Below are 19,622 nucleotides of genomic sequence, written 5' to 3' on the forward strand. Positions count from 1 at the left end.
AATGCTCTATCTGACAGAGACCTCCTGAGAGGGTTATAGTGGCAAGTTGTATATACCTGCAATATGCCATGGAGGCCAGTCTTCCATTAGGGTTTTCCTTGCAGGAGCTGCAACATTTGACAGGTATGGGCAGATCTTCCTGGCAAGGTCAGATGGGGCTGTGCATTGGGGGTGTTTGTGCCGTGCAGGTACAGCCACAGCTTCAGGGAGGGGTTGCAGCCCTGCTCTGTCTGCAGAGGAACTGCTGCCCGTGCCTGTGCAGAGCCTTGCTGCAGCTCAGCCATACCCACATCAACCCACATTGTTTGCTAAGTAATGCAAGCTCATGGAGAAGGGAAGGGTGGGGAGCTGCTGGTGGGGAGCAGAGGACAGAGAAGGAGCAAGTGGACCCTGGTCATGCAGAGTGTGTGGACCTTGTCCTTGGTGATGGGGTTACCTGAAGTGCACACAACCTCCTGTGCTGGTGATGGATCACAGTGGAGGATGGCAAGAGGAAAGTAGGAGTGCAAGGTGAAAACACAGTGCTCAGAGGAAAGCCCTGCTCAGGTGTGTGAATTGAGGACACACACTCTGTGCCTGTGCTGGGCTGTGCATCACTTGGGTTTCTGCTCTGTGCTCCAACATGGAAGTCCAGTTTATCTTCTGTGCTTTTCTCACATTCTTTGGTGTGCGTCCCAACCAAGAGGATTTTGCTTCTCGGTTTATTTAGTCTAGGTGAGAATGGTGGAGGCTGAAGACCTCTGCTTCCCAGCACTGTGTTTTTTAAAAGCTGTTACTTCTAAATGTATTTGTTTATGTTGATGCTCATGTTTATCAGCTAACGGAAGCGAAAGCAGCACTCATGGATGTGCTGTGCATATTTGCAAAACGGGGTCACCAGCTTCCTGCATATCTCTCCTGAGGCATCTCCTTTGCTTTTGGGTTTATGAAAATGCCTTGCTTGGTGGGGGCTTGGGAAGGCTGCATCTCCCCTGCAGAATTCCTCTTTCAGTGCACTCCCCAATGTAATGGGGGCTTGCTGGGCCTGACAAGTTTAAAGGGAAGACTTAGTGATTGAGTGGACAGCATGGCAGAGGTGGTATCTCCATCAGGACCAAACCCACAGCAGCACAGGGATGCTCCTGTGCCCTTTGTGGGCACAGCTCTGGGGATGGTTGCCACCATGGCATCCATCTCTTGCCTTATTCCCAATGCTGCTTAGAGAGAACTGCTCCCTGTAAGAGGAGGAAGGAGGGAGTCCACTCTAGACTTCCCTCTCATCCTGGTTCTGCCTCCAGCCTGGATTGGGGAAGTGCTGGGAGATGGAAGGTGGCTGGGAGGGGCTGCATTGCCTGCTGAGCTGGTGGCCACCACTGCCTCTCCCTCAAGCCTCTGCCTAGTTCTGGTGGCATTGTGTTCTGCCTCCCTGCTGGAACTGTTTTGGAGGCGGCTTTCAGCCACACTGAGTACCCATACTCAGACTTCTTATGGGTACCCCTTGTGCTTGTGAAAACAGGGTCATGCACTGAACAGCAAAGGCACAGGGGCCAGAGAAACTCTGAGACATTTCTAGAAAGCAGTGAAGCCCTGCAGGTGTGGATTTATTGAGAAGACAGCAAGAAGACTGCCACCTGTCCTTGCACCACAGCATTGTAATGACACAGATTCCTTCTTGCCAGGTTATGGCTAGATCCAGCCTCATACCTCTGGCAGGTGCTGTAAGTGGTTGTGTATATCCATCCCATAAGGCAGGAAGAAAAACAAACCTGTGTGATTTGTTTTGGAGTTTATAACCTCTCTGCCTCATGAACAAGAAAGAAGTTGATGTTTGGTTAGCCCTCCACTTGTATATGTGGGGGTTGCTAATGCCAGTTTCACCAAACATGAGAGTTACAAAACAGGGTGTTTGGATCTGTTCTGTGCAGGAATTTTTTTTCAGTTTTCTTTGTGAGCTCATTGTATATGAGGTGGGTGGTAAACTCTGCAATAGGATTCTCTGTCCTCTCTGCAGGTTTTTTCAGGTTAGCAAGATGAGGAATGGGAGTTCCTTACCTGTGTCAATTGGCTTCAGTTTGCCCATTCACAGAGTAGAAGAGCTGAGTGATGATTGTTAGCAGTGATTACCATAATCAAATTGAGGAAGGGTCATGCCCTTTGAAATGTATTCCTGAAAGCCTTGTCACTGAGTGTTAGGGAGTCCTGGAACATGCTCTAATCCTCAGCTGTCAGTGAAGTAACATCAGTGACTGAACACCACCTGCAATTTTTTTTCACTTCTTTGAATATAAAACTAAGAGTGGAGTTCTTGTATAGGAAAAGGGTGCAAAACCTACTGGATGGATAGTCACTTGGTAAACACAGCCTTCTCTGTTGTAGGCTGAGCAATATGTGACAGTTCATGGAAATATATCTGTTAACAGATAATGTTCATGGGAGACTTTTTTAGTTTTTAGCTTTGAGCTGTGCAGTACAGAGTTCTATAACGTGATATGCTGAAAATTTCCCCAAGTAAGCAGATACCTTGATTGTTTCCAGAGCTTCCTGTTAAAGAATGTAGTTAGAGGAAACAGTTGTTGTAAATGTAATTTTTGTCCAAATATGGAACAACAGGAATAGCTATATTTCCTGTGAGCTAACGGGAAGCCCCCTGGATTTGCATTACTTTGTGAAAACGATGTTCACATCACTAACAGGAAGGTCATATTCACAAAGCAGCCTTTAGGGTAGTCCCATGACCCTACCTCCAGGATAGACCCCTGGGGAATTTGGGAAAGAATGTCAAAAATGAGGTCCCAGCAACAAAACGTTTCAGCTCCAGCAATCTGATATTCTTTTGATTAAGAAGACACAACTCTTTTTTTAACATATTTTAAGTTAAGTACTTCCAACTGGTGCTAATTTACAAAATAAACATTTTAATGAATAATTAATTTAAAATCTACTGAATTCTAAAAATTTGCTAATATTCCCTTAAGTGACTCAAGTACACTGGATATAGATAAGAATCTGTGGTCTGTCTGCAATTTTTGTATGAATATCCTGCATGGTTCTGGTAACACGAAAACAACAGCAAAACAGCCCTCCCACCAGCCAAACAGAAAAAACCCTGCCAAAAATATATGAACAACCCCCTCCTGTCCCAATACCCATAATGTTGTTTTTTCTTTTCCAATTGTATTTTATGGAGTTTTTCTTAAAATTACATTATCTTCTGAAAATTGCATAAGGCTTTTCTCTGACTCACAGAAGAATTCTGGGTTGAAAGGCATCCACAAGGATTATTGAGTCCAGCTCTTAAAGTAAATGGTCCCATACAGGAATTGAACCCACAATCTTCATGTTGCTAGCACCATGTTCCAATCAACTGAGCTAAACTTTTAAATAAAACCAGAGCTGAATTGTTGTAATTAGTTCAAATTTCATCATGCACAGCAGTACTTAAGACAGTGACTTGCAATTCCTTTCAGATATGAATATGTTAATTTGGAATTTGGGACTCTAAACTTAAAGTTCCCCTCTGACTAACAGGACTACTTAACTCCTGCACTTGCATGCAAGTGATCATGAAGTGCTACAGTTTTCCACTGTATAGGTTTGTTCCAGGAGATTTTTCAGCTGGTCCAAAACAACCCCCAAAAGATATGTTAGGAGAATGGCTCTGCATTTACAGAGAGAAATGAGAGGGGACCACTTCTGCTTCCTCCTGTTACACTCATGTACATCAGCCCACAACCAAAGAAGGTCTTCAGGAGAATGAGTATTTTAATTCTTAAGTTTAATGAATGTTTGGAGATTATTGGGTTGCATGTATTTCCCTTGCTTAAACACAGGTATCTGGTTCCTTTTGAAATATTTACATATACCAAGTAGATATGACCAAGAACTTAGGGGAGATCTGTTCCCACCTGGCCTGGCAATTGAAAACAGGTGGTATCCACAGGACATCTTGAATGGCACTTGTTCTGCTGTCCTCAGTGAAGGAAGACTGGATCTGCAGAAAATTGAAATGACACAACCAGGAAGTTTAAATAGCTGCTGCATGACAGAAGCTTCCAGTCACTGCTGACGAGAGCTGAACTTAATTTGGTGATCTAGAGGGTTAAAGCTTCAAAACCAGTAAGTCTTCCCTTGGTTTGGGGAATTCCCTGAGCAGTCATAACTGGAGTCTACCCATGATTTGCTGGGGGAAAAAAATTAAAAAGCCATGAAGATAAGTTGCCAACTTTTGTGGTTTGTGGAGGGTTATTTTTGTTTGTTTTGGTTTTTAATAATGAGAAAAATAACTCTGGAGAGGAGGAAAAGCTGGAGCTTGCTGACATTATAAAAAATTGTAAAATTTGTTCTTTTGTCTGCTATTTTTCTGTCTGTAGACATCTGAAATTGATGGGTTTACAAAAGACATGAGAACTGTGCTCAACTTCTGGTCTCTGCTTTAAGTTCTCAAAATGAAGGAATAGCAGATGTTCCTTTTCCTGAACCATTTTAAGAAGTGAAGTTCAAATCATCAGTCCAGAAAAACTGGCTTTGTATCAAGTCCTTTAAGAGTGTATAACTAAATTTTACTAATTGCTAAGGCAGTGTGGATTTTTTTTTGATCTTCTTTGTTCTAGCTCAGTGTAAATCAGGAGTTTTAGCTACATGATTTTTTTCAAAGTTGTTTATGGACTGTAAAATCAGTTAACAATATACTAATTATAACTGGAATATACCAATGGTTTCCCCTAGTGGTACTTTACACACAAAAGAGCAGTTCTGCTAATTCAGTAGTTATATCTAAAGGGTGAAGACAAGAATAGTAATACAGCCAGGGAGCTATTTTGACATTTTGGAAAGAGAAGAAAATATGAGAGGAATGCCAGATAAGTGTCCTGCAGTTGGCATCAACTCCCTGTTTCTGTATTTGGTGGAATGTGAAATGTGAAGATGTTATTGATCCAGCTCTCATGTCAGCTACATGAGTTGTGTGCACGTGTGCTTAGGTAGAAATGTGGTGTGTGCTGCTTAGGGATAAATCTCCCTTGGGCTTCCAAGAGACTGGGTTTATGTAGAGGTGGAAAGGGGTTGATTTTGTGGAGAGAGGAGATTCAGACTTAAAGTTGTCACTGCCAAGCAGCCATCTTATTGGCCTAGACTTTCCTGTGTTTCAGCTTGAAACTGCTATTGGAATTCAGCTCAAATTGGGGTTTAAACTAAAGCAGTGTAGAGTGGGAAATCTGCACTGTTTAATCAGAAAACAGCGTCAGTTCAAGCATCCCATCTGAACACAAATGGTCATTTTATAATGAATTAATCCCAAGATGAAGTAATTATGATTATTTTTACCTTTTGAAGCACTTTGGCTATGAATTACATAATTTGTGAATAGTCAGAGAATTTTGGTACCTGTGCTAGCCTCACCATTCATCTATTCACAGGATTTTCTGTGATTTAAAAGACATTGTATTTTGTGCAGGAGTGACTGCATTTCCTTGAATGAGATTTTTCACATGAACAGAGTTAAGTAAACAGGGAGGATTTTAATTAAATTTATGCCTTACATTTGTGCTTTACAGTCCACAATGTGAACTGGATTGATACCTAAGCAATGAGCCTCAGCTGGTGGCTGCACAGCAAGTGAAACCCAGTAAGCAGAGCCTGAGGTGTGGGAAAGAGAACTACATTTTGTCTTGAGAAATGCACTTCTGTAAGAGAGTGTAGCTTCCAAGAACTGACTCTGCCTTTGTATTTTTTTGGAGATGTCTGTAGCCTCCAGAAATGGTGCATTTCCAAATATGGCAGTCTCCCTCCTAGGCTGCTCATCTGGCTGTTGGCATCAGCACTGTGCAAGTTCCAAGCAGTAGTCCACAAATGCCAGGAAAGGAGCTGGACGGGGAGAAACAGGGCAAAATGCAACAAGTCTGTGGCTGTGATCTGACAGATGTCTTACAGGCTGCATTGCAGAGCAGAGTTTGTTCTGTCTGCTGCAGGCAATTTCAGCAGCTTTCTCAGCTCTGTCACTGGCAGAAGGCTTGTAAGGCTCAGTATGTGGGTCATGGGATGCTCATTCATTTTTGAGCTATATGTTAGTGTGATAGAAAATAAGTAGGTGTTCTTTAGGCAAACACTCAGGCTGCATGTAGCACCTCTGTGTGTGTCGTGTTGAAGGGACTTAATCTTTTTATAGTTTAAAACTGATTTACTAGGATGATTCACTAAGCTTATCAGTTGCAGACAGTCTGGGAGAATGAAATGGAATGGAAATGCTTGTCAAGAAATGAAACAATTTGCCTCACTAAAATAAGCTTCTGCTTCTGGGCAGACTTATATTTTGTGGGTGGAGTAAGATAAAATTAATGTCCCCTAAAGTTACACGAGAGGCTGGCCTATGGTGCAAGGAAGCTGTGGGTATTTGAAAATTGTGAGTGTACCATGCAAAATAGGGGAGCTACCTGGTGCAGTGCACCTGGCCAAAATCTTTGGATTAGCCTGTAACTGGCTCCTAGACAAGGGAAAAAGAGCCTATCTTTTCATCTACCACTCCTCCCCACAGATTATGCTTCCTGCCCAGCACTGTTCCTTCTCTGTTTTGGCACTTGGAGGACAGCAGTGATTGTTCCAAGCTCCATGCATTTTCTGGGGAAGGCGTCTCAATGAGGATGTCTGGGAGATATGACAAAGTTATTTCTCTGTATTTGTCTCATTATCTCTAGTCATATGTGCTGGGAATTCATTAAGTAGATGATTCTTGTCATGAGACTGATTTAAAACCAAAGTTTAGAAAGGAACAATAATTTGCAAAGTTTCATTTTAATTGCCTTGTGATGATTCCTGTACTTGCTATTAGCATCCTTCTCTCTTCCAGCATCTCATTACTTTAGAGCCCCTTTGACCTCCTTAAAGTGACCTTTGATCCTCAAACTTCTTCCAGCCTGGCCCTCCCATCTTCCCAGAGAAACAGGAGGGAAAACCTCATACTTCTTCCTAGTATAGGCAGAATGCTCAGACATTGCTCAGACTCTAAATGCATTTTAGCAGTTGGGGATAATGCTGTTCATTGCTGGCCAGCCTCCCACCCACCGGCTGAGCTTGCAGGCAGTGACAGCAGGAGATGAAGTTACTGTGAAATAAAGTGTTTTGTAGAGCAGGTGCTGTTCTGCCATAGCAGGCTGCAGCCCCTGCCCCAAACAGGACCTTGTGCAGTTGTGCACCCCAGTGCTCAGTACCTTCTTACCTTCCTTGCCTTTGGTTATTCTAATCTGAGGCATTACCAAACAGGAAAAATTGAATATAATGGAGCCATATTTGTGGGGACAAAAAGAAGCTCGAAAGCACAAGCCCATTCTTCTGGCTATGCTAAATTTGAGAACAAAGCCATACTTAAATAACAACTTTTTTTTTTTTTTTTTGTCTAAAACAGTGCATGTTAAATAATAGGCTGAAGGAAATATGCAGGGATTAACTTGAAAACAGATGTTTATAATGATTCAGTGACTTACGTTAAGTACATTCCCAGACGCAATTAAAACAGACTTCTTCTGAATTTAGGGGACGTGTTGATAAAACTGATAACATTCTGCATGATCCTGGAGGAGGAAGTATGAGCTGCAAGCATGCATCCTCCAGCTGAGATGCCATCAGGTCTGAAAAACTAAGAGAGGTCACACCAGGTCACTTCTTGTAATGGGAGACCCAATGTTTTTCCTGGCATAACCATGTCCTGCAAGGAATAAAGCTGATTATTCAGTGGGTGGCACTTCTCCCTTCTGATCATTACTGGAGTTGTACTGCAGCATGGCTTGAGATTGATTTCAGGTCCAGTTCTCTTTCTGTATTATATGATAAAAACTCCTTCTAATCATGTTTAGTCCCATATTTGTTTGAATTTACAATATAACATGGTAAAATGCTATAATAATGTAAGATAAATAATTGTAACTATTTTTGCTTTATGTCAGTATGGAAAAAATTCTACTTCAAGAAACAAATTCAGTGGATGAGCATATTAAAAAAATGTGTCAACAAAAAACAATAAATTTTTCAGGAGATAACACCAGTTCTATTGGACAACCTTTTTTTTTTTTTTTTTTAAAGTATTAAGGCCCCATTTCTCTTTAATGCTTTACTTTAAAATAAAATGTATTTGCCAAGTAAAAATATTACTGTATTATTTGACTTTCTGGGGTAATAGTTATTGGTTTCATTGGGGGCTTTCCAAATTCAAAACGGATTAGGTACATTTTCTTTTCATTTCCCAGAAGTACTGAGATCCCAGTAGACTGGAGCCTGCAGGTGCAGAGGGACAGGTGCCCAGCATCTGTGCTGAAAGCTGTCTCAGGGGAGGTGCTGTCCCTGACTGCATGTGAATCATGGCCTGAAGGGGCTCTGAAGGATCTCCTGTGCGTTGGTGGAATATTCACTGATACAGATGTTTTGCTTCTTTCCCTCATAGTTTGTTTCTGGGGGGCATGACAACAGTAAAAGCAATTGACTGCTGAGTTCCTTACCAGTTGCTTTATGACTATGACATAGGAGGAAAAGTAGAGAGTAGCCCAGATGCACTTAAGAGCATCTTTGGTAACACAAAGCAACTGTGAGATTTTACCTGTGCACCAGTTAATCTGACTTCTCTCATGTTGCTGTATGGGTTTAAACAAACTTTCCCTGCACTGACTAGCCTTGCAGTCAGTGGGGTTGCTGCTGGCATCCCTGGCTCATTGCAGTATGTTCTGCCTGTCACCCACTTCAGACATTTAATTCTCAATTTCTTTTATTTTCAGGGATGTTCCGGTTGTGGAAAATGCGATTGCAGTGGAGTAAAAGGGCAAAAGGTAAGTCAGCTCTGTCCATTTCATTTTCTTGCCTATTTCAACCACAGGCTATAAAATCTGGGAGTCAGGTGAGCTGTTGTGTTCAGTGAAGGTTTGCATGCCAGGGAGCATTGCCATGTGCCTCAGCTGGGATTCCAGCTGCAACCACCTCCAAATGTGGCTGCACAGGGCAGCAGGGCCAGGCTGGGGGCAGGTGAGAGAAGCCCCCAGCCCAGTGTGGCTGTGCCCTCTCTCCTGCCCCATTGATGGGATGCTAACCTGGCATCACTCACCTTTCCTTCACCTCATCTCCAGCCTTTTCAGGGATCAGCAGGCCCATCCTGACCATGGAAGTGAGGAAGCAGTTCAGTTCAGAAATGCTTCTCTATCACACCATGCAGGATGGCTGTGATGCATCAAAACCAATGTACCCTGACCAGGGTTAGCCCTGGGAGGCAAAGACTTGCAGTAGGAAGAGGGAGGTTAATGATCAACTTAGATACAGAAAAGTGCTGCAGGTCAAGGAAAAAAAAATATTTAAAACTTTTGACAGAGCCTTGCAAATGAGTTTCAAAGTTCCCATTCAGTTATCCAAACTTCTTGTGTATGAAACAAAAAAGGCACTTTGAAGTCTTCTTTTAAAGCAGTAACAGTGAAGAAAAATCACAGTGCACTGAAGCATTCCCCCTGTAAATTACCTGCTTTTGTAAATATTGTTGACATTCAATCACTCTCCTTCTCTCTTCCTGTTTTGCTTGAAGAGATTTTAATCTATGGTGTGTTTTTTGTGTGTGCAAATGTGCTGTATGTCTACCATTATAAATGACTGTAAACCAGTTTTATCATCCTGTGTTTGCTTTGGGTATGTTTTTTGAGGTAAGTTTAGGCCACCCAAAGGAATACTTAGAAGAGATGGAGGGGTTGTTTGCTTTTTGTTTTGGGGATTGTTTTGTTCTTTGAAATAAATAGCTGGTGTTCTGTGTTGTCTCAAAGGCAATAGCTGCATATTTACAGATGATGGATTTAAGAATGTCTGTTGGTGGCTTTTCTTTGGTGTTTTCCAGAACTAGGAATGTAAATTACTTAATTGGAGGCCCAAGCAAGAAAATTTTCTTTGTAACAGAGCATAGATTCATTTGTGATACAGATAAAAAGTGTCAAGGTCCAAAACATCATTCAGATGGAGTCTCCTTTTTGTAATGACCCATTAATGTTTGTTTTATAAAATTCAACTATATATTGAAAGCAAATACCGCAAAGATTTGGGAAAGGTTCAAAACTCTGAACTTATTCCTTGATAGCTTGATCTTATTGTTCAGCAATAAGAACAAATGAGTCATGGTAGAATACAGGAGACATGTTATAACTCTTTTGTTGAAAGACATCAGTGTTCAGTTCAGAGAATATGCCAGCGTCTTGTAACAAGATCATTTTAAAAAAAAATGATAGCTTGGGGAAATAAATAATATTAAACCTTATGCTTCATTTATTTCCAGCTGTGTTCCTGTCTGCTTGCTAGAGCTCTTGCTGACATTTTTCATTTGCATAGTCCAGAGTCTCAAAATGTTCTCTTTAAAAGAAATAGATGCTTGTCTGATATGCTGGAATCAAAAACTACCTCACATTAATGTAGGCAGTTTAAAAATTTTGATAAGAGAAAAATATCAGTCCACATTAACACAAGACTTAATAAATTCAAATTAAATTGTGTCAGTGCACTCTCCAATCTTTGTAATGGATTCCATCACAAATTTCTCTGACTTTAAGCAGAAGTATAGTGAAATATTCACATAATTTTGGACTGTGTAGGAAATGCACTTATTGACATTAGAGACATCTAGACAAATGAATGAGTAGTTATACCTAGAAAACAATAATCAAGAAAGGCATTTGAAGGTATTTTGGAATGCATTTAACATGCATGAACCTTGGTCATTACATTAACTCTGTTTTAAACATACTTAGGATTTTGAACAGAAAACTGAGTTTTATTTTTAAAAAATCTGCCCCTGACCTTCAGCCTCATGTAGTTTTTCATCCTGATTCATTATGTTTGACGTCTGTCTAGAATAAGGACAAACCTTCCACTTGGTCCCAGGCTGGAGACAGAACCTGGTGAAGGAAAGCAAGGAGAGCATCCTTCCTGCTTCCTCTGTAATATTTCTGCAAATGGTGTTTCCAGTGAATGCATTTGAGTTTGAAACATGTCCCTGCTAAACATGGTTGCTGTTAACACACACACCGGTAATGGTACCTGTTACTTCAAAAATCCTTGTGAATATTAGTCAGAGGAGAGATTAGAAAGACTGATCCTAGCCAAGATCCAGGCTGCCATGCCCAGTTCCTGTGGTACCCCAGGACACCACATGAGAGAACATCTGCTCTCCACTTCATGTGGGAGCACAAATCACTCTACCCCACACCATCCATAGCCAACACTCTGCCTGCACTGGAAACCCTTTTGATCTGGCTTCCATGTCGTGCAGAAGTGCCCAGATGCTGAAGGGCCTTTTCCAGTCCTCCCCCACTCTTCAGCAATCCACCCACACCACTTCAGTGCCATGGGAGCTTCAGGAGCTGCGGAAATGGGTGCTGGGTTTGCTCTCTAATGCCTTAATTATTAACATCTGGAGAGATATTTCCTATTATGGTGTGGGAAGACATTCCAGACCCAGAAGTTCCAGACTGAGGTTTAATTAAAATTCATTTGGCCAAATAATTGTATTCATGATCTCATCAGAAAAAGTGCTGAAAACGATATTTGACTTAAAAGCTGTGAAATACTCACATTATAGTACCCAAGAGCATTTCAGACATGGAAGAGTAAATTACATTACCATATTTTTCTCTCTCCTTTGAGAATAATTTCATCAATATGATGGCCATATTTAGATTACATTTAATATGTTCTCTCATAAGACTGTTTCCACAAAAATTGCATTTCTGTGCCACACTCCTTTAACATGACTCATATGTTATCAAGGGCATATAATTGACAAACTCTAAGGGTTTTCATCCCTTTCAGAAAATGTAGAAAGTGAGCATAATTGCAACAGATGGCCCTTATCCTATAAAGCCTTTATTATTACACTGAACATCAGGCAGTTGTTTTAAGCTATATAATGTCAAATATCACATATTTGCCAAACAAAAGGTACAGAAATTTTAGAAAAACGTAATAGTGCTAAAATAATAAATAATACCTTACTGTTTTCCATTAGAGAGATTAGTCTAAAACATCTCCATTTATTACCTCTTACGCTTTTTATTTGGTTTTCTGCATAATAACTTGACTGTTCTCTTAAACCTCACTGAAGTGTGAGATCTATCTGTTTAAACTGATTAGAGTTCTGAATGCTTGTCTGCATTTTATTGAGCTCCTCAGAAGACTGAAGCTATGTTTTCTTTTTTATGCCTACCTAGATTTTGAGAACAATTTCAAGCAGCTGTCGAGATAAGGAGTGCTAGCCATTAGTGCATGCAGAAAAAACATGTTAAGCATTTAATTACCGTTCAGGACAAAGACTGCACAGAGATGAGTAAAATTCTCCATGCATCAACTTTTTCTAGAAAAGTCCCTCCTCTAATTCCATTTGCAGTACTTTTACTCTGTATCAGAAACATGTGTTAATGGAGGCAACACTGGAACCTTGCTGTAAGTAACACAGAATGATTAAACTTCTTAGACTTATCAGTTAGAATGCACTGAAGTATAAATCCTCATTCTTTAGTATAAATATTCTATGATGATTTCATTGTCTCAGCATTAACTACTGAAAGTTGAAGTCAACAAGAATATCAAACATGCTTTTGTCATTGAGCATGAAGTATTGCAATTAAAAAAAAACTTTGCTAAGTAGAAGATAAGAATAGAATTTACTCTTAGTGTAACTGCTGGTTTTCACATTTTTATTGTTTGAAAGATGGAAAACTTGAGAAAATAATTTTATTTTGGCATGTATTTTCCCCCTAATTCTGAAACTGTGTTTGTATTATTATACCTACACAAATTTTAATTAGTTTACCTTGATGGGTGCATCTCCCCTGTGTGGTTTGACCATGCTGCAGAAGTACACAGACTGGCTTTGCTTGAGGTGTTTTGGATCTGGAAGCCAGATAACTCTGAATTAGACTGAGAGTCAGTGGGACATCTCTGGAGTTCCCCACCAACAGGAGCAGAGATCAGTGTCTTCTCTCCTGCATTCTTCTACAGCCTTAAAAATCACAGAAGGTTTTGGTGCCTGCAGGGGATTGTGCTTCTCCCTTTGCTCTGTGTAATGAAGAGTTGACTGTTGCAATGGACTGTGCCCCTGTATTTTTTTTTAAGGTTTACCAGACTGTGAAGAACTTTGAAGTTTTCTGTCATTTTACATATTAAAAAAATAGAACAAAAATATTTCTAATATTGATGGTTTAGCACAATATAAACCCCCTTGTTGGAGAGAAGCCCTAGTCAGTGGGAAAATCACTATTAAGTACTTTGAGTTTCCTTGAAAATATATTAAGGGCAACAAGTTGGTTCATTTAGTGGAGCAAATCAATAATCATTAGATCTATGCTTTTCATAGTCAACCTTTATTAGCCTTTTAAAAATCAAGAATGATAATTTTTTAAATTACATTTCATTGAGACTGCTTGATGTTAGTAAGTAGTGCTCAGTGTTCCTATTTAAATCCCCTGAGAATGAGAGGACACAGTCTTAAGCTGCACCAAAGGAAATATAGGGTAGATATTAGGAAAAAAAAATTTTATGGGAAGAGGGATAAAGTAGTGGAATAGTCTGCCTGGGGAGGTGGTGGAGTCACCATCCCTGGATGTGTTTAAAAAAAGACTGAATGTGGCACTTGGTGCCATGGTTTAGTTGAGGTGTTAGGGCATGGGTTGGACTCAGTTTTCTTAAAGGTCTCTTCCAACCCTGTGATTCTGTAAAGTGGCTGCTGTAGGAACTTTGTGTCCAGCACCAGGCTGTGCCAGAGTTGTAAAGACCATTTATAAATCAATATTTTTATTGATTTATCCTTTACTCAGGAAAGTAATCTTTTAAATTCAAATCAGGTTAAAAGAACATCATGTTTCATGAAGAGAGCTGCTATTCTTAAAAAAAACAAAAGACCAAATAACTTTGAATAATATTGACTGTGATATGCTAAATGTTGAAAAGTTTCCTACTCTTTCCAAGCTGCCAGACTAGTCTTCTAAGTGGCATCTGAAACCATCAGCTTTTCTTGGTTTTAAATAGTTATAGGAACCATTTGTCCCAATTGTCTCTGACAAAATTTTCTATATTAAGAGATGTTTTTGCACTCAGTACACTGGGTATCTTTGATTAATACAAACCAGTGGATTGCACTGATAAATTTATGGAAAGAGGGCTGTAAAAGCAGTAGTATTATATGCTGTGACATGCTCATATTTAGCTTTCAGAGCTGATTTCTGAAGGTATTCACAAAGTAATATTTAATTTGTCACAGTACAACCTTGTAAGCAGCTGTTGCTAGATGCATTATCTTTGATTATAAGGGATCATTGAGCTCAAGCTCTATTCTTCATTAAATGGGCTCAGAGGGCTTGATTTTAAATTTGCACAACTGTTAGTGAATGCCTCCATTATGGTTTCTTGAAGGATTGCAGGGCCTTAGCTTGATCTGAAGTGTGTGAGTCTCCAGTGAGGTCAGTCAAGTTTCCCCAGTGTGAGGCCTGAATAAGACTTGAAAAGATGTGTAAGAACTCTGCTTCTCTGAAATCTTCATCCTCAGGAAGTGAAGATGCCCAGTGCCTGTGCAGTACCTGTGCATAGCTTGAAATCTTCACAAATTTAAAATTATGTCCATACAGATATCTACTGACTAGATTGCAAAACTTTTGTCCTGATGTGCAGTTTTTCAGTATCTGGTCTAATTGCCCACTAAAGCTCTTTGATGCTGGAGGGATTTGTGGATGTAGTTTAGGAATCTGAGACAGCAAACTCTGGGGTACAGCAGTAGCTGCATTTTTAGTTAACACTTTAAGTTTCTTTAAATCATTCTGCTATTGAATTTATATTGTATTTGCTGGGGTTCTCAGACCAAGACAGACATTAAAATAGACAGTTCTGTGATATGTCAGTTCCCACACAAGTATTTAATCCTTGATGCACTTAGTACTCAGTCTCAGTGTACTTTTTCTCTACAGCAATATTCACAAGAAGCGACCTGGGTGTATATTATTATCACTAGGGAACCATAGTAATATTGTATATGGTAGCCTTTTTAAATCCCTTTCTAGTCTTTCTAGCCAAGAGCACAAAGTGTTTTGGGAAGTTGATGTTTTTTGGTTTTTTTTAATCTCATACTTCATGGTAGTTAGTTGTTTGCTTCCTTTCAGCTACTTCTTATTTCAGATTTTAGACCTATGCTTTCAGAGAAAGGTCATAACTTAGATTAGTCACTGAAAACATCTGGCCATATGATGCTGGCCTTCAGAAAATCAGATCTGGATTTTCTCAAAGTTTGGATTTCATTAAGGAAAGGTAAAAAGCCAAATTTTATACAAAGTTCTCAAAACCACTTTCAGCAGAAGCAATAGAAAAGCTTGTAACAGTATATGCCTGGAAGGAGACAGAACAGTAAGAAGTAGCATGAAAATGGGATTTTCAAAGAGGAAAACTGAAGTAGCTCTTAAAGGAGTGATAGTGGGAGTACTTCATCACACAGGGAAGTCTCTAACCTGCTGGAGAACATATTTAGTTTAGCCACAGAAGAAGTTTTATATCACAATAGGAACAAAACCAGTTGGGAAACCATATTTAGGAGGTGTTGAAGATGATTTACATTTCTCTTCAAGTAACTACAACACCTGAGAAAGGGCTACAGAATAGTTAATTGAACTATTGATAACAGAGCAAAGAAAGTTCAATTAAATGATGAAAATAATGACTAATTTTCAGTAATAGATAAAGTGTTGTCTTATATAATCTTTAACAGCAAAAGAAACACAAAATGAAGGTTAAGCCCAGAGAAAAGCAACTCTGATGCCTGTCTGGAAAAGCATGTTTATATCTCTTAGAATATTTAAGAGTGATTAGAATGGCAAAATGTACCCATAAATTTTGTAGCTCTTAAAGAAAGCATGTGACAGCTTCCACCGAAGTTCAGCTGGAACATTTTAAAATGTATTGATATGCCAACAAAAATAATTCTCACCAAGGCTTGTGTCAAAGTTCAGTTTGCACAGTGTGCTGAACTGAGTGAGTGAGCACAGGCACTAGCATCAAACGGGGTGTTCTCTCTTTTCTCACTGGCTGTAAACAGATGCAACAAAGCATTTCATGGCTAGTTAGCAGAATACTTAAAGCCCTTATCGGGTTTGGTAACCCTTAATTTTGGTAGGTTTGCTCGAATGCCAAGCAAAGACTGAAAGACAATGCAGAACTGCAGAAGAAATGGTTTTAGGTGGTGGTGATGGAGGCGGGGGGAACTCTAGTACCCAGTATCTCTAGTACAGGAAGAATTTAAATGCCTCCTGGCTCCGAAGTCAGGAGTTAGGTGAAATTAAGGGAGGAATACCGAAGGCTGGTATAGCAGCAATGAATTGAGAAGCCAGTGCTGCTTCATCTGTATTGCAGCACTTTTAATGGGCTGTTAGTCAAGGGCGTGATCCCAACATCAGAACTCAAACTTCATTCCTGTCTGAGAGAGTAGAAATCCAGCAAGGACGCATTCAGCCCCATAAAATTCCTATAAAAGGAATTTTAAAAAGAACTTCTGTATAACTTCTGTATAACTGTCTTCTTCTATTAAAAGAACTTCTGTAGGAAGTTCTGGGTATTAAATGCAGTGAAATCAGTGTTGAGGTAGGAGAACTGAGTGATGCTGTTTCCCTCATCAAAAAAAAAGGAAAATAGAGTGTTTGTGATACTCTCCAGAGCATAGGCTTTAGATAGCAAAGCTGCCTTTGCCCGCTGTGTCACTGGGCTCCATCAGCTGTGAGGAGGAGCAGGGGAGGGGCGGCAGGGAAGGGCTGTGCCGGGGCTGGCAGTGTCCCAGGAGCCTGTCCGGGCTGTGTCACTTCCCCGCGGGGTCCTCTGGGTGGCAGTCAGACATTACGGATGTCATTTATCCTGACCAGCCTCTTTACATGGCCTTGGACTTTTTTTTTTTTGGTTTTGTTTTTTGTTTTTTTTTTTTTGTTTGTTTTTTTTTGGCCAGAAAAACCTTAAAGGCACCTGCTGAGCACCACACCAATTTCACTTACTGACAAGGATACTGACATCCTCTATAATGTCAAAATAAGAAAAATACTTGTTTTTATTATTGTTCATAATTATTGCATCTTTGTTTACATCATTGGTTTAGGCTGAATAACCCTGGAGGTATTACAAAAATATAGTTTGTCATGTCTGTTTTGCAATGGATCTGTTTGAGTCAAGAGACAATAAAGTGAAGAAGTACTGATTGACACTTTGAGGCACAATGTTGTCTGCCTTGTGATATTTACATAATTAAAAGTCAGAAGCCAGAATATTTCCTCTATTTTGTGGAAAGATGTTTTACTCCTATGGAACTTTCAAGTTGTTTAAAACTTTAGAAATGCCATTCTAACCTGACCCATAAAAGCAGCTAGACTAGCACTGTCTCAAATAGTACTGTCACATACCCTCAAGATATGAGTACCTCATTATGAGAACTTTATTGCAGTCTGTACTGTCTAGGACCAGCTGCCCATGTTTTTACTATTTATGGAAGAGATTATTTTCTGTAAATATGTCCATGACGAACCTTTGGCAACAGAATAAAACTTGCATGTAACGTCACATTTCATTCCTGGTCTAGGATCTGAACAAAAATAAATTAAAAAACCCAGAGAAGTTTAAGGCCTTTTTTTCCCTTTGCTGTTTCATCTTTAAATGTGAGCCTTTAAACAATGCCAAATGCAAACAAATGCTAAATAATTTTCATTAATGAAGTAGGAAGGGTGTGGAGCATTTTTACCCCTTATATTCTTGGACCTTCAACACTGGAAGTGATTTAATACAATGTGTAATAAAACAAAGGAAGAGTTACTCAGACCTAATGTGTTCAACAGATGATTAGAAGGGGTGGGAAATATAGCACCCTTTTGATTCAACCTGTATGCAGGTGATAGAATTTCCTTTTTCATTTTACAGTGCAAACACATTTGTCCTTCAAACATCCTCTTCCCTTATGGTTCTTTGAGTTCTTCTGTTCCCCTGAGTGACTCTTGCTGATGAGAAGAGGCTCCTTGACCCATGTGCAATAAAAGATTTAAAAAATAAAATAAAATTGGAGATGTGTACCTTTGTAAAAAGGTTTGTGTGAGTTCCTTCTGAAACATCACAGACTGTGTTATTGTGTTGGACTTTTTTTCCCTTTTTTTTTTAAATCAAGAAAAGTTTAAACATAAAGACAATGAACCTCATACTTTAAACTGCCAAACTCTGTGCAGGCAGACTTCCACAGCTGAAGATAGTTTAGTTGCTGTCAGTTGTCCTCTTCTCTCTCATTTTCTATTTCTGTATTTCATGTACCATGCCCTCAATCATGCTATGAATAAATATGTACCCCCTCAGCATCCCAGCTACTTCTGAATCTGTAACATTTATCTACACTGGGATGCAATATCACACAAAGCATACATGAACAAAAGACATGCAAATAAAAGGAAATATTGCGAACTTAAGGTAAGAGTGTGCATGGCTCAAGAAGTCCTAAAACATGAACTTTGGGCAGCTGCACTGAAAAAACTGGCTGCTACATTTGGAAAATGAGGAGTAACTATGGGTCAAGGAAGAAGAAGGATTATATGAAGAAGAATTCTAAATTATGTAGGGAGGGGCTCTTACTTATAGTTGGTTTAGCTGAAAGTGTATGATGTTGATAAGAAACCAGTTGCTTGGCACCAATTAAATTACAGCCATGTTTGGCTTTTGAATGTTAATTTTACTTCACTCATTTTACTTGTTATTCAACTTCTGAATTTCTTTGAGACACACTGTATATCCACACACTTGAGCACTAGCTAAGAACATAGATACTGATATGTAGGGAAAAGGATAATCAAAGATTGTTATTTCTATTTTTATACTCCTGGGAAGCACTTAGCAGCTTCCTGAGGAATGTTCTGTGCAGCCATGAGGTGCCACAGAAATATGCTTTGCTCTAAGCATTCTTTAGTATTCAGGAGGCAGAGGCCCAGGCTCAGTCTCTGAACCTTAAACCTGAAAAGCTCTCTAATTAAATGTTTACATCAATGGAGTCACCATTGGAGGTTTGGGGTCATCTTGTATCAAACTGCAGGGGTTCCTCAGTGTTGTAAATTCACCATCCTTAAAAAAGGATACTTTCATAGTAGGAAGAGTAATCCTGTCAGGGAGTGAAAGAACAGATTTGGTGATCAGGGTACCTGCCCCTGTATGGCACCATGAATAGGGGCTTCCTTCCCAGTGTCCTCCCCTCAAAATGCAGCCTGAGAGTTCATCTGAGTGCAGCACTGAAGGAGTCCCACAGGGAAAAGTCACTGGGGAAGGAGCAGAGGGAGAAGGAGATGCAGAATGAACATGGCAAAGAGGTCATGAGCAGGAGAGTGCTGTTCCCCAGCAGCTTTGGGGTGTCCCTGTGTTGTGGTGGGTGTCTGAGTCTGGTGTGGAGCAGCCCAGGTAGTGCTGGAGGTTGCTCAGAGCCTCAGCCAGCCTGGCTGGAGCTGTGCAGGCAGTGTGAGACTCTCACGGCTGCTCCTTCTGCTAGTCAGCCAAAAAAGCTGCACTCACATTTCCATGGGACTGAGTTCTTTCAGATGCTTCCTGGCAGTGCAAGAATCCAGGTTTTGCTGACTCTCCCCCCTCTCTCTGCCTTAGACCCT

At 40.1% G+C, this 19,622-nt stretch overlaps 1 protein-coding gene across 3 annotated transcripts in view; it reads left to right on the top strand.

Annotated features, from left to right (window-relative positions):
* The window catches only part of COL4A1 (collagen type IV alpha 1 chain), a 366,614-nt gene that overhangs the window by 291,266 nt on the left and 55,726 nt on the right, over positions 1 to 19,622 (top strand). For 2 of the 3 annotated variants that reach the window (XM_079322952.1, XM_079322951.1), the window contains exon 2: positions 8,736 to 8,786. The exons of the other annotated variant lie outside the window; for it this stretch is intronic. In XM_079322952.1, coding sequence (XP_079179078.1) covers positions 8,736 to 8,786 — 51 coding nt within the window. The remainder of the gene's footprint in view (positions 1 to 8,735; positions 8,787 to 19,622) is intronic. 3 annotated transcript variants of the gene reach the window in all.

Source organism: Erithacus rubecula, assembly GCF_903797595.1.
Source record: "Erithacus rubecula genome assembly, chromosome: 1".
Lineage (NCBI taxonomy): Eukaryota > Metazoa > Chordata > Aves > Passeriformes > Muscicapidae > Erithacus > Erithacus rubecula.